Below are 15,530 nucleotides of genomic sequence, written 5' to 3' on the forward strand. Positions count from 1 at the left end.
CTAGGAGTTGGAGGAGGAGACGCGGACACTGCTGATTGGTGACATAGGTTCGAGGTATTATGAGGGCAGATGCAAAGGACGGATGATGAGATGATGACTGACGAGGTGACGTCCAAGTAGCGGTGTTGGTACTCATGATGCATGACGAGATTACCGCACTGATTACGGACGCAGGCAGGATGATGGCATCAACAGGGATACCTGCATGTTAGACAGTGTGTGAGACATATTGATGGTGTTGGTATACATGAGAGCTTACTTAGATCTGACAGTTCGTCAGACATGACATGAGATAGTATCATTGGCTCCCTTGTATATCTGTGCTATTTTTTCTTGATGATATATATACTTATCTTTCATAAAAAAAAAAAAGGAAAAAAAAGTCTATCCAAATGCATATCCACAACACAGAAAATAAGGAAACTCACCTAACATCAGTACTTTCAACTTAATTTTCAAAATCTAGTTTAGTCCGTACACACTGATTCAAGAACAGATGTTAACTATTAGTACTACTAAAATTCACAAAAGAGGGGAGGAAAAATAAACTTGTATGGTGGGACATGAGCACGAGATATCTAAAATGCTTTAGCTGACGTACATGCTGCTATCCTTCCTACCAGCAAGAATCATGGAAATCTGCAAACCTCGACTAAATGCCTGGTTGAAGAGTAAACGAGTCTGGAATTCTGAAACAAAGGGGAACCAAGAAAGGACAACAATTGGCACAAATATTGCCATTCCCATTATATACTCGTATGCTCTTCCCAGCTCCTTGATGGAGTCCCAGAATCCTAACCTTCTGACAAGTGGTCTGCATGCTTGTCCAATCTTGTCACGAGATATTAAATTTCAGCATTTGTGGAAAATTTCAACGCGGAATCTTTGATCAACAATTAAACACTTTACTCACCAGGAGAATAGACCAGCCAGTTGGCATGAAGCCCAGCAGTGCAGCAAAGACATCTGATAGTGTCAAGTTACAGACGACGAACAAGACTGTCATGACAGATACAAAGCCAAGGAAGAGAAGACCCTTGAGGATGCGGAACATGAGTTGGAAATCAGTACCAAAACCACGTCTCCCCATTGAAACCATCTGCGGTGATTAGCGATAGCAGAGATAAAAAAAGTCAGTTTGAATAATAGTTAAGTTTTGATCTGACTGATCTACTCAATGTTCATATAGCTAATGAGTACCTTAAGAACTGCCAATACAGTCAACATCACCAGCCAAGACAGTCCATAGACCTACAAGAATGTTAATGGACAATAACAGTGTAGTAGTTCTCAAAAGTCAAAATTAGTGAAAACAAGACCAATAAAATGAAATACCAGAACACTTCTGCTGTTATGAGCTATGTTCAGGTGATAAACAATTCCATACTGGAAGATCAAGAAACGTAGAGCTAAGATAATCTCTAGCATTCGACCACGGATACTTGTGCTCTTTAAGTGTTCATGTTCAGTTTCCCACCAGGATTCCCAACTCCTATCCACTGCAATCCCAATTCCCCCACGGTTTTCCATCCATTTCTTCCAGTCTGTCCAATCATCAACCGTTTTCTGCCACTCAAATCCGGACGGATTGAATATAAAAGGAGCAAACAACCATGACACAACCAAGAACCACATAGACATTGTGACAAACAGGTATAAAGCTGAACTTCGGTATGAATGCCCATATACTTCGTAGACAACCAAGAGAATCATTAGTTCTAATCCTTTCACAAAGTGACTGCGTGAGTACATACGGTAATTGTCAGCAAACTTAGCATGAAATACCACAAAACCACGACCAGTAGCACTATATTTTGCACCTCCATGCAGTATTGTCCTTCCAAAATAATGGGCTTTAGTACCAAGCTGGAAGGTAAAGAAAACAGAAGCCAATTGCAGTTGCATTATTATAAATTCACCAATAGCTGTCCGAAATCCCTTTTCCAAACCAACTTCCATTACCATAGGAAGAACAAGCAATAAGCCCAGCTGAAAGATTGACTGTGAAGCAAGAGCATTTTCAAGGGGCTTGCTGTTTTGCTGAATGCGCGGATCCTCCAGAATTGACCTTTCCAGTCCACTCATGACTAAGTATAACCGTCCATATAGGAAGACATAGACGGTAAGAACAGTTATCTGAAAAAGATTGATGCAGGCATCGTGAAACAATTAACTTCAAAAGGGAAGTCAAACACAATATCACTGTGCTATGGTCCAACATCGCATTCTATCATAAACCGCTAGTAACTTGAGAAAAAACATAAACAGGAAAGAAGAAAATGAGCACAAATTTTGATTTCTTGAAGAAATATAGGTGTCTATATAATAAGTGGAGTACAATCCAAGATCCATGAGAACTTTCCTTAGATAATTTTGTGTCATAGTATGGAATTAGCAACAGTAATTTTGTAAGCAATCAGGTTTGTTCCATACAGTGAATTATAATATTAATAAGAGTAATAGAGGAAAACTTATTTAATTCATCATAGACTATAATAGTAAACAGATACTGGTAAAATGCTCACCATGCTGCTAAAATAGAAGCCCACAGTGGTGAAGTAAAAGGACAACATCCTATAGAAGTCAAATCTACGACCCAAGCGATAAACATCACGGCTCAATGTTTGTTCCCCATTTCCCTTAGCGACTTTTGCCTCAAAAATGGAAATTTGATTCAGTCCAACATCACGCCCTTTACCTACTTGCATATATTCATGATGTGTAACATTTCCTCCACGTAAAGTTGAGTTAAATCCTGAAAATCATCAAATATCAGAAATACTGAAACACAAATAGTCCAATGTGGCAAGGATAATATTCTTTGAAATTAATTGACCTGTACATTTCAAAATCTCACCTGCAAAAATATCTTCACTCAAGTTTATGATTTTTGAAGCTTTACTTATGCCACCTCTAGTAAGGTGAAAAATTCTATCAAAAATATCTGGATGGCCATAATGGAAACGAACCCTGGCAAGTAATTTAGTTTCGTTAGAGCTTACCAAAATAACTATGCAATATGTACATATTTAAAGAATAAGAATGAGAACCATCTAATCACTTTCACAGACAGCAAGCAGGGCAAAAGTACTTTTTTTAGGTGGGTTAAGATGACAAAGAATAATTTATTTCGATCGATACCAACATTTTGTAACTGAGAGAACCTAATCAATGCAGACACAGATGCACATTTGTTGAAGAAAGAAGTGAACTGTAATTGTATGCCATAGTGAAAAATCTGATGCTTACGTGAACAAGACTAAATACAGCTATCTAATTTTTAGTATCGCACATACCCATATATTTGGACACAAGTGATTTATAAATACAAGCCATATATTTGGACACAGGTAATATTTACACTAGCCATACTTGAGAGGGTTTGCCAGAATCCTTTGGCCGATAGTCACAAAGCTTGTCTCTTGGTTGGACATGAACCAAGCAAGCGAAGAAACACTATAAATGAAGACATTAAGGAGAAAATTAGTAGTAAAATCCCTGAGAACTTCATATCTTAACAAATTGCAAGTCGAACTGTAATATTCACAATGAAATGAAATATCAACCAAAGCACAACCTTCCAGTGAAAATATGCTCTCGTAGACCCAGTATGGTGGGTGGATGTTTCTGATACTTAGGTCTTAAAAACTCACCCAAAACATTTCTGAGCTTGAATGCTTCTTCAAGATAATTATCCTAAAAATTAAAATAGTGAGTCGAATCTTCTGAAACAATGAATGCACAAAAGTGAGCTACCTGATTCATATCAATGGTCTGAAGTGCTTCTCCTCGAGTGAAAATTATTGCATGATTCTGGTTCTCTGGTTTCCCTTCACCGATATCTGTTGGTTTACCAGGGAGTTTGATGCGGTAAATTTCCTGAGATGAACAACACATCAAAAATCACAATAACAAAATAGGAGCATAGGACAATCAGATTATGTACTAGTTATCACTACATATACCTTACAATCAATGATCCTTAGAAAACAAACAATTGTAAAAAATGAAAATGGTTTAAAGATAATGACAAACTAATTGGTTGATGGAATTTCAAATGAACAAACAAATGCATACACTATAAGATTTGGCTTCTTAATGATGACTTTCTGCTTCAAGGGAAGGAAATTGTTTGATTATTGCAACTGGTTGGCCCTTAACCATATTGATTGTAAATTTAACCTTCTTCTATCTCTCTCACAAAGAAGCACATTGGCCATTAAATGTTTCTAACAATGCATACAAATCTGACTCCAGGTCAATTAGTGCACAATGAAATAGGAAAATCAGTATATGCAAGAGCTAATTAGTAGCACCTCTGGATTTTACTAATCCAAATAGCATCCATCCACACTTCACTTGGTTCAGAACACTAACAAATTATTACAGATATTGATATTCTTTTTCTAGTTCTCTCTGTTATTAATTGAGATCCTTTTTTAATTAAGAAATTGGGATCCCATTATGTCATCCTCAAATCAAATAATCCCAAGGTACAATCAAAGAACTCAATCTGAATTCCTTTTTATACACTTTTTCTGTTTGGTATCAGGGCTCCAGTTCAAGAAATTTCAGAAATATAGAAGAAAGAACCAAGAATTAACAGAAGGTATATAATACAATATCACCTGCAATGTTGATATTGTATTATATAATCACCTATGTAAATATTATGGAACAACCATAAAGAAACATATATCCATAAAATAAATTTCATGATCTTTAAAATAAAGATTAGGCCATGTGTTCTAGCAGTTTGAAGACAAACTACCTCATCAAATTTATCACCGCCTTTAACAAGAACAGAATAATAGCATTTCTGAGTTTTGTTGTCCACAGTTTCTTCAGCTTCGTCTATGTAAGCAACACGTAGTGAATGGTGGCTGCAGTATATTTATGGGACTTAAAAAATGACTTTGTTAATGAAATAATAAAAACTGTTTACTAAACAGTATACTGGATTACTTCAACATGAGGTTGAGTATATTAGTGTAGCAACTTCTGTCCCTAGCTTCCGTAGATTTTTTCTGTATTCCATAGACCTGGCATGAAACAACATAGGTAAATTTCATATCAGCAATAGCTAGTGCACGTGCACTAATATGGTCCTGATTATTCTCATCTGGTGAGTAAGTCCTGAAGCCCTCCAAGATATCTGCAAGTCAAATACCATTATTGAATGAAATGTGCATTTCTAAGGAGTGCTAACATATTTTGAAGAATAATTGTGACATGATAACATGTAAGCAATAACTAACCATGATCCTTCGCAGTATCCAGGAAGCACTGAAGCTTAAGAGCACGTCTGTAGTACATCATTCCTCTCACTTAAAAAACAAAGGCTCTCAAATGTTAAAGAAATTAATCTATGCTTGGGCAAGCACTACTGCACATTAGGTTGAGAATAAACCTGTTCTAGCAAGTGTTTGGCCTCTATAAGACACCCAATGACGCAATTCATCCATGTTTTCCCTCCAAAAGTTCTCACTATTGTCATACTTTACTCGCTCAAGGAAGTTCTTCCACTCATCTTCAGAGCAATGTTAAAAGAAATAGTTATAATGACCTATATCGGTAGTAGAAAATTACATAGAACAAATAACAAGCTCTATGTTGAGATTGTTTGAGATCGGCTATTATCTCACCATAAAGCTATACATAAGAGATAAGACCATACATGACTTAAACTAAATATATAAGACAATGTCTACCTGGATATATCTTCTGTAAGTAAAACAGTGTAGATATTCCATCCTCATTTTCCTTGTTCAGTTCATCCTCAGAGTAAAGTACATCTTCTTTATAATAAGGTGTCAAGACACTGGATCAGGAAAGCACTATAAATAAGAACTATATTCAAAATAGTAAAATACGAAAAAAAAATGAAGAGGAACCAAGTCAATCTGACTTATGCCTGGTGTATCAAAAATCTTGTGGACAATCTAGAAACCAAATTTGTGTTCTGTTTTCTTCAGCAAACAGAGACTTGTTAGAAATAATTGCATCAAGCCTATCACAGTGAAAAAGATTGCCAATGTCTTCCCAAGGGGAGTCCTAGTCGAAGAAGATGAAGAAACAAGTTTACAAGAAACATAATAATGTAGGTGTTCAGCCAAGGCAAGACAAAGTCGAAGTGTTAAATTCTGAACTTTATTTAGGGTATAGATAGTTGTAATTTAGGCTAATTGAGCTCTACAACAACTGATTTATGATTTTTGGATAAGACTTGGGATTAATTAGGATTACTTACCAATTTCTGGTTGGTTTAGGTGGAGAGCATTTTGGGGTTTCATTAGATGCAACTTGGCCTCAAACTAGTGTCAGCTAAGTTAGAACTGAACCAAGTTGAATGGGTCTAAACCAGCCTGTTTCAGACTGAGGCAAATTAAGTTAGGTTTTGGTTGGGTAGTAAAAAACCCCTTTCCTCCTCTCCTCCCGCATTAACCCTTACCCTTCCTGTCTGATTTGGTAAACATTCTACTAGTAAACTGTATCAACTGAAATTAGTAAGTGCAAACCAGAATGACACAGCAAAAGGAAAATTATTATATGCTAGTACCATAAAATCTCTAGGTAGAAATTTACCTGAAAGAGAGCATGTTACGAACTTTTGGGGTTGGTGGCAAATCCATAAACAAGGAGTTTGCAAAAAAAGTGATGCGGCGTCGAGCATCCAAATTTATAGGCACATCCATTGCAGATTCCTTGACTGTTAGTAGCAAATGGAGTCTATCCACCTATTAAATGATCCAAAGGAGGTAATTTATGAAAGCAATGCATGATCAAGAAAAGCAAGCTGAAGATACAATCACCTTTTCCTTCCACGATGGTTCTTCAATTAGATTTAGGTTTAAGTTTGAGAATTTGGGTCTCTCTTTAATTTCACCCTGTTCCACGGATGAACTCCTGCCAAGCATGATTCATATGAAAGAGAAGTGATTCGAAATACAATCTGCATTGATGATAAACTGCCAGCTATGTATTACCCATGTCCATTACTCATCACATCTTGTGTAATAATCTCCATAATATCTTGCAATACAGTGACGATCTGTGATCCATATGATTCAACATCTTCATTATCATCTTTCTGAAGAAACAGAAAAATGTTACGAGATATCCATTGTGATTCATATCAATTGTCCTCTGAGAAATATTAGATAGAAGATAGAGGGCTGCACACGTACCAAAAGATTTAGCAGCTTTGCCAATTTGGCACTCAACAAGGGGAGTTCACTTGTACGGAACTTATCCAGAAAATTTTGCTGAGCAATTGACAACTGAACAGCTTCACAGATATTATCTATAGATCTGAAGATAGTAAGGTATATTACATAATATTATATGGGAAAAGAGTATCTAACAACAGAATTGTAACAAGAGTGCATTTCTAGCTAACTGAAAATTCCTACAAATTGATAGTAAACTTCCATATTGCGAATAAAAATTAACTAAAATGACAGAAAAGTTTGCATACCGCTTTTCGTCTTCATCAATCAACAGTTCCTTAAGAATATCTCTTAATGTTTCATAGCATTCTATCACAGCTGAAAGCATGTGTTTATCATGTTTTATCTTCTTTATTAATTCTTTCTCACCCTTTTTCTTGAAATCTTTCGCCATATCAAGTGCAATAGGAATCTGCTAATCTTGACATATTAGATTAGTGGTCCACCAGAACAATCAAGTAAAAATCAAGCAGACAAAGAGCTACAAAAGATGAAGTTCTACCTTACTTGCAAGAAGAAATGGAGGCCACTGTACAACAGATATATCTCCTAAAGAATAAGGCACAAGCAAAAGATCCCTCTCCCTAAACAATGTCAAGAAACCAAATAATTTGTTTACAACAATAGTCAGTTTAAGCTAAGTCCAATCTCATAAAATCACAACCTATTACTGATCAAATCTTCCTCCCTTAAAGAGCTGATGAATTCATTCCATATGTGAGAAAACTTAGCTATATTCATCCTCTCCATTTCTTCCTGCAAATTCGAAGCTTGGATGGTAACTAAAATAAAATTGAAATTCCTTCTTGATTCAGAGGGTCAATTGAAGATAAGACAATGTATACTTCAAATTTCAAATCAAATTTATTAATTTGTTCATTGGCCATATAACAGATCCCATAGTTGAAATGATGATTAGCATACCTTGCTATTCTTTTCATTTGGTGTTGGCATCAGGTTTTCTGTGAAAACTGATGGTACTGTCTCAAATCTAGACCTTAGCATCCCCAGTGTTCGGATCTATGGAAGGTCAACATGATGTAAGAATCCAAACTCAAAGAGGATACCTACTCTTGCTAGTAGTCTCATCAAAATTTATTGTCAATACATGAAAGAAATAGAGATTCAATAGATATAGTATGGATATTGACATTTTTTTATTTGAAGAGAACAAAGAAAAATCCTTACTTCACCTAGGTGGCTGAATGCCCCATGAATACCTCCAACAATAGTCGAGAAAATAGCATACCATATTTGGGTGTCCATGAAATAAACCTAATAACTTATAATGGTCATTGTAAGCAATGAAATGAACACAAAAATAGCGGTAGCAGAAATACATACCAAAACAATTGGTGCCCAAATAGTTATTACAACGCCGATGTTATGTTGCACTGCATCATCATAGTACAGATTCATGATAAGTTAATAAAACACCACAAAGATAAACTAATCAATTTGGTGGCATTCTTACAGTAAGGGAAGAATTCATGCCATGCATAGTTTGGAGCTCCTATGGCCATTATCATTTTTGTTGGTTCAACCAAAGGGTATATCTGTAAAACACATGATTAGAAGGAAAAAGATGTGACAATACAAAGCAAATTGGATAAAAATATGAAATTGTTAAGTAATAAGCTGGTGTTTGGAAATGGATCAATTGTATACTTATATCCTTGGCGCTTTCCCTTCATGGTATATAATTCACTTGATTGGCTAAATCCAAATATATAAATTAATAAGATAATATTGTTTGATATAGACAAGTTTTGACCCCTAAATCTTTGTTCTAATGCCACATTACAGTTAATTGACTATTTACTTATTTGAAAAGCTTGAGCTTTTAAGAAAAAAAAACCAATTAATATATTTACATTCCTAATAGAAACATTAGAATCATGTATGAAATTGTTTAGCTCTAAAGCATTATGATTTCCTTTTCCACACAATGTGTTTTAAGAAAAAAATTACATTGAAGAATAGAACCCAAAAAAGGAGATAGTTGTCTAATCTCTCCAAATTCTTCCTGATTACATCAGATTGTTGCATAAAGTACAAGTTCTTTTTGAATCCAGGAAGTAAAAGATAGTGTTGATTTGAATCAAAGAAGTAAAAGAAATTGTTGAAGTATACAGTACTAATTCTTTGGGTTATAAAACCATATTTGAACAAGACAAAATTTCCCTGCAATATAAAAGCAAGGTATTAACAAAAAAATTGACTAACTAACAAGACAATAATTTAAGGCCAAATTTGAGAAAACTCATATTTACTAGCATTCATCACTCTTACAAAAAATGTAAAACAATCAAAAGATTGACTCAAGATCAAGAACTCAGGTGTAAGTCATAAAAAAATCAAAGGAAAAGGCTGGATAACCTTAACATTTCAACAAAGTACTCTTCATTCATTGTGACAATACCTTTCTCAAATGAGGGTGGAGTTCCCTAGTTGGGGACGGAGAGAAAAAAAAGTTTTTCACTTCTCTCACACATCATATGACTTCAAGGTGGGATAGCCTCTATGAATCTTGAAAGTGAGGCTATCCAATGGTTCAAATGGTTAGGGTGATGTCATGGCCTCCATTATGAGAGAAGTTTGTACATAGTCTATCCCAAGGTATCAAATACCCATCCATGTTGCCTGGGACAACCAAAAACTTCCATTCTAATATTTACACCAGCACAAAGACTCATTGGCACGAGGTAAATTACCTTGTGTCACCCATACCCTGTGTGGTACAAGTTATTCCCTCAGTCAGTTACGTGTGCTCTCAGCCGACACGCGTTGCAACAGGAGCAGTAGATGTACCTTTATGGGTCAAAGAGGTAACTAAGATAAGACACTCACTACAACCTGGAACAAGAGGAAGCGTGTGCAAACTCTTGGGAAGCACATTTGGTTGGTCCTTATTAGTTGTATGGAAGGTTGGCAAGATAAGTAGGCTATCAAGAGTGTAGGATACAACCCAACATACACAACTTTCTCACGATAGAAACTCAAAATCCTACAGCATGACCTTCACGACCTCAAAGATGATCTTGATCGCCACATGGTTCAGCAGATTGCGAATGAACTGTTAGAGTGGATCAATCCATGTGGGATCAGAAGATGGAAGAAGCGTGGTAAAAGTTCACAGTATCCGCATGTGCATGTCTGATATGAGTGAAATGGAAAAGCACCCTAAGATTTAAGTTTTTATCTATTATAAGGGTAGATAGTGTGAAAGGACATGATGGGGAGAAGCTTATCCAACTGCATAACTCTAACATTTAAAGTAATTTGTGATATGTCTCTAAAATCATCAACAAAAGTTTAGGCAACAAGCTTAGACACCTTTTGGTATCTAAGGTGTCAAACATAGCAATGACGAAGCTCATTGTCCTTATGAAGATTGTGGTGTCAAATAAATTAGGAATCATGGTAAAATAACCTAGAAGTACCAATATAGAACTGAAACTAGTGCACCTAATAAATAAGAGATGATGTAGCGGAAGCATATGGTAATAGAGGATTAACTTGTTGATTCACATAGAATGGAGAAAATAGGATTACCTTAATGATTCACACAGAATAGCGAGGAAAATCTCAAAAATAACTCGCTCAAAATAATTTTATTTAATCTTCAATTTCCTCCTAACCAAAAACTACGCCTGTATTTATTGAACAAACTACAATAATTTTATCTGGGAAATATTTCCAAAAATGAAAAGTACACATCTAAGGAAATAAAAATATAATATCATGCCTCAGGAATAAGGAAATTAATTCGAAATCGAATTTCGATTTTCCTAGGTTAATTTATTGCCAAAATAAAATTTTACCAAAAATGGAAAAAACATGAATTTTAATTCCTAACCGAAGGAATTTGCCCAAAAATCCACCAATATGGACCTTGAGGTGATCCCAAGGTGCCAAAAAAGCATCTTGCATCGCATTAATAATCCTATTAACTCTAATACCTTTGACAATTTTATATAAAAACAATATATCCTTTCTTCATCAAAAACTTAAAGTTACTACACATGAGGTATGGACAGAATTTATACCTCAACATAGTAACTAAATGCAAGTTTGCTGATCAGCAATAGAATCCAGAAAAGAGTATATCTGTCAAATTGACACAGCAGCAGAGCAGCTATATATGTCAAGAAAAAATCATTTCTGAACAAACTAGATACAAATAGCTTACTTGAGAAGTGAAAGCATGTCCTCGTGCATGCCTCTTCCTACATATAACTTGGGCTGAGATAAATAGAGTACTATAAGAACTTATCCAACATTGGCAACAAAATGCTCCTGAGCAATAGGAAACACTTGCCTGTGCCCACCACATGAGCAAAATAAAAACACGTGAATTAGAGAGTTCAACGCTTCTCCGCAATGGTGGAAGCAAGAACAACAAAGCAGCAAAAATATTTGGCAACATGTATATGATAATGGCATAAGTATAAAGTGACTGATTTCTCCAATTCCCAGCCCAATTGCTGAAGAGTTTGATAAGACCTGTAGGATTTTCAACTGAACCAGAGTAGCTTGCTGAGAGAATTATTATCCATGCAGTTGCTACCGCAAATTTCAATAGATATCTAAGTATTTGTGTGTATTGCATGCTTCCCCATGCCTTCCAGCTAAGAATGATATCCAGAGCAGCTGGAAGGTTCAAAAAACATAACCAAGGAAAGATATTTCAATGAAATATCATGACTGCAGGTTCAACAAAATTTTACAAGTTCAGAAGACAAAATATCATTGGATAAGACTATTAGTACCTTGGAAAAAATTTAGAAATGCTGCAGTTATGAAAATACTCAATACCCTTCTAAAGACATCTGGGTCGAAGAATGCAGTAAGTGATCCTGAGGGACTCCATGCAATGATGAGCATGGCCTGAGGGAATGAAACAGCATTACAGAAATCCATTAACCATGTAAGTGCCTTTCCAACCACGATAATTCCACTAATAAAACAAAAATTACCTGGAAAGCCAGTATGAAGAATGTCCACATACGTTCAAAACTTCTGAATAAATGCCAAAATGTACGAACTTCAACAAAATTTGTTTTGAGCCTTCTTCCAGTAATATTTTGGTCATGCAGCTGGTAGACAGAATGAATAGATAAACAACTTAATTTCATTAATCATGGAGAAACAATCGCTTGGATCTGTTTATTAAAAAGATAATCACCACAACAGTAAGACAGTTGGTGATAATTACTGCAATTCAAACTTCAAAGTCATTTGATACCTCCGAGTAAAATTAAGAGTGCAAGTCATTTGATTCTCTAAATGTAGCTCGTTTCATTCAATTTTAATTAAAATTGAGCATAAATTAATATATATTAGTTTCTACAAGTGAATCAAGTCTTGTTGTTTGAGGGGTGAAAAAGGTCGTTCAACATGTGCTGCTCAGCTCCAAGCCCTATTTTGTGTCCACAAGTCACATGGGACTACCAGTCCAGTAAATCATAAAGAATGTGAAAAACTAAAGCGTAATAGTTTACCACATATCTTATGTTAACAATTACTTCAAATTTTTTTGTAACTTTAAGGCGTCAAACAAGCATTTTGACCCAAATTTTGAAGTTGCATTATGATTTGCACCTTGTGTTCTTATGGTATGGATTACTGTCATATTACAATTACTAATCAAACCAAAAGACCTGTGATACTGGTATCAGTCAGAATTTTTTGGTCACCACGAGGTGTCACCACAACACATTGGGTGAGACTATTTCCTCATTTTGAATCAGAGACAAGGTTAATCCCCTCCAGACTATCATAACTATTGTTGTATAGATTTGAACCTCACACATTGGTCAAAAGCCCTCTCGATCTAATTCAGACTAATTACCTATTGATCTCATAGTAGCCTTTTGGGACACCAAGATTTGAATACATTTTTAAAGATGTCTAACATTGTAATGTTAATAGCACTTTAAGAATAATTAGCGGTTTCCCTTTAGGATTAAAATACTGTTTAGACTCTACAAATTTTAGATTATGTTACAAAATTATAGTGTTAGATTCAAACGAGAGTTAATCTAGTCATCAAAGAATTAATATAATCTTCTTCATTTAACTCTATCAAAGTATGGATACCACAAAAACTAAAAAAGAAAAGAAAGAAAAGTTTAGCGAAGACAAAATGACAAATTATTAAGGGTTGTAAAGGAAGAGAGAAATTAAGATTCCAGTAACTATTCTTTTGATAAGCAGTTAATATGTGAAGATGTTAGAGAGGAGATTAAGTTGTAAAAAATACTTGATAGAAGAAAAGGAGGGTATAAAAATAGAGACAATGACAAACCAATTTTTAATATTGCAATCAGAGAAGAGAGAAGTATTGTCAAGTAAAGTAAGATTAGAAATTCAATGTCCTCTCTTGTTAAGTACTGATTTTTATAAAGGAAAAAATTATTAAATTTAAAATTTGTTAAAATCCTGGATCAATACAAATAATCAAGCCGAATCGTTGAACATGAACTGAGAGCATTGAGTTAAAGTAGAATTGGATTTGAATTGAATCCATCGGATAGGCACGGAGATAAGGATCACACGGGTTCAAACCGGGATCAATTTGGTCAAGTTATGGTCGAACCAAGTTTTAAAAGGGTTAAATTGATTCGATTGATTTAAAATGAAATAGGAAATTTTTGAGGAAACTTTTCTTTCCTCTTTTTCTCTCCCATGCGTACGAACATTGCTCGCCACTTGTTCTCCTCTCTTTCTCTTTTTTCTTATGTGCTTCTCTCTCACCACCTCACGTGCTGGCCCTCTTCCACACACCGACTCTCCTCTCTATTTCTCCCCTTCTTCTCTTCATAACAGCAGCAACACTTTCCTGTCTCCTTGTTCCTCTCCAACAGCAGCAGCCTGCCCTCCATCAAGTGTTGTCTCTTTTCAACCGTCTTCTGACCAGCCAACAGCAAGCTTCTTCTAAGTTTTTTTTCCAACCCGCAGCAGAAGGTTTTACTTGTCATTTTTTAGCAAGAGCAGTAATTTTATTCTCTTCTTCCAGCCAGCAAAACAGTTGTTTTATTTTCCTTTTCTCCCAGCCCACAACAGCCGGCTCTAACTCTCCTCTTCCGGTTTCTCGCAACGACCAGCAGCCCTTCTCCACTGCCCTCTTCCAACTACAGCAAGTATTATTGCAGCTGTTCATTGCAGCAAGTACTCAATTGGTTTGAGTGCTTCGTATCAATGAAATGCCTCCGTGGTTTCATCAATCAAAGGAAAATTTCAAGGTATATTTTATGTTAATCGATTTCTATTTAGGTTGGTTAAATAAAGTTGTGATTAAATAGTAGTGGCGGTCTCATTTAGGAATGGGGAATTTTATTGAGGTAGCAAGATAAAAAATATCCATCGACTTAGAGTCTTATATAGTATTCAGATTCTTATTGGATATCATTTTTAGTATATGAGTTATTTTCATATTGTACTTGTAGATACTAGTTCGAATGGAGTACGATGACTATTTTTTGACCTAAATTTGTCCTTGTGCATGAATAAATAGATTAAATGGATTATATACTCTTGTATAACTGTTTTTGAAAATGACATTAAAAGAATATCTAAAAATAGTGAAATGGGTTATAAATAATTAAATCAAGGGTAAATAATTGATATTATTTCATATTCACACGTGGGCAAGGTTTCAAATCTCGACCTGTGTCGAGGTTTCGGTTTCAGACCGGAACGATACGGTTTCGGCATCATATCGTGCTAATATAATTTAGATATTTTTAAAAATTTTAAATATAAATGTATATTAATTTTATTAATATTTGATTATTAAATGTCCTTTATATTTTGAGATGTTGAATTTATATTTCAATATTTTCTCATAAAATAATGGCTATTAATTTTTATAAAAGTTATTTTAAAAAATAAGTAATTCTCAAAATTCAAAACTAAATTAAAATTATAAAATTATTTGAAAGGATAAAAATTATTATAAAATTATTTGAAAATCTTAAATTATTTTTTAATGTATTTGCAAATTTTTAATTTAACAAATTTTATTTGAAATGTTTAAAAATTATATTTTTAAAAATTTTAGATTTATATTTAATTTTAAAATTGTTTTATAAAATATTTATTAATTTTTAAAATTATTCAAAATTTTAAAATAATTTTTAATATTTTATAACTGTTAATAATAGTTTATTTATAAAAAATAAAAATATCACGACAGCGGTGACTCGCGGAGGCCATCACGGCACCGCCGCCCTTGCGAGAGTTTTAGGAATATATAAAATTTTATTAGAATTTTAAATAGATTTTTATATACTTTAA

General features: G+C 34.6%; 1 protein-coding gene across 1 annotated transcript in view; it reads right to left on the reverse strand.

The window, feature by feature from the left end:
* Window positions 1–424: 424 nt before the first annotated feature.
* The window catches only part of LOC141832838 (callose synthase 7-like), a 36,322-nt gene continuing 21,216 nt past the window's right edge, over window positions 425–15,530 (reverse strand). Inside the window, exons 13-42 of the mRNA XM_074720214.1 lie at window positions 12,209–12,328; window positions 12,002–12,119; window positions 11,551–11,882; window positions 11,422–11,474; window positions 11,279–11,339; window positions 8,704–8,785; window positions 8,574–8,623; window positions 8,418–8,504; window positions 8,154–8,249; window positions 7,894–7,985; window positions 7,732–7,813; window positions 7,478–7,641; window positions 7,188–7,311; window positions 6,987–7,090; window positions 6,813–6,906; window positions 6,586–6,737; window positions 5,712–5,821; window positions 5,411–5,530; window positions 5,259–5,327; window positions 4,966–5,155; window positions 4,772–4,883; window positions 3,757–3,879; window positions 3,578–3,696; window positions 3,373–3,456; window positions 2,858–2,970; window positions 2,526–2,755; window positions 1,336–2,136; window positions 1,201–1,251; window positions 914–1,099; window positions 425–831 (exon numbers count right to left, since the gene is read on the reverse strand). Coding sequence (XP_074576315.1) covers window positions 589–831; window positions 914–1,099; window positions 1,201–1,251; window positions 1,336–2,136; window positions 2,526–2,755; window positions 2,858–2,970; window positions 3,373–3,456; window positions 3,578–3,696; window positions 3,757–3,879; window positions 4,772–4,883; window positions 4,966–5,155; window positions 5,259–5,327; window positions 5,411–5,530; window positions 5,712–5,821; window positions 6,586–6,737; window positions 6,813–6,906; window positions 6,987–7,090; window positions 7,188–7,311; window positions 7,478–7,641; window positions 7,732–7,813; window positions 7,894–7,985; window positions 8,154–8,249; window positions 8,418–8,504; window positions 8,574–8,623; window positions 8,704–8,785; window positions 11,279–11,339; window positions 11,422–11,474; window positions 11,551–11,882; window positions 12,002–12,119; window positions 12,209–12,328 — 4,362 coding nt within the window. The 3' untranslated portion in view covers window positions 425–588. The remainder of the gene's footprint in view (window positions 832–913; window positions 1,100–1,200; window positions 1,252–1,335; window positions 2,137–2,525; window positions 2,756–2,857; window positions 2,971–3,372; window positions 3,457–3,577; window positions 3,697–3,756; window positions 3,880–4,771; window positions 4,884–4,965; window positions 5,156–5,258; window positions 5,328–5,410; window positions 5,531–5,711; window positions 5,822–6,585; window positions 6,738–6,812; window positions 6,907–6,986; window positions 7,091–7,187; window positions 7,312–7,477; window positions 7,642–7,731; window positions 7,814–7,893; window positions 7,986–8,153; window positions 8,250–8,417; window positions 8,505–8,573; window positions 8,624–8,703; window positions 8,786–11,278; window positions 11,340–11,421; window positions 11,475–11,550; window positions 11,883–12,001; window positions 12,120–12,208; window positions 12,329–15,530) is intronic.

This window comes from Curcuma longa, chromosome 1 (assembly GCF_044706935.1).
Source record: "Curcuma longa cultivar G26 ecotype Majalengka, Jawa Barat chromosome 1, ITB_CL_G26_1.1, whole genome shotgun sequence".
NCBI classification, from domain to species: domain Eukaryota; kingdom Viridiplantae; phylum Streptophyta; class Magnoliopsida; order Zingiberales; family Zingiberaceae; genus Curcuma; species Curcuma longa.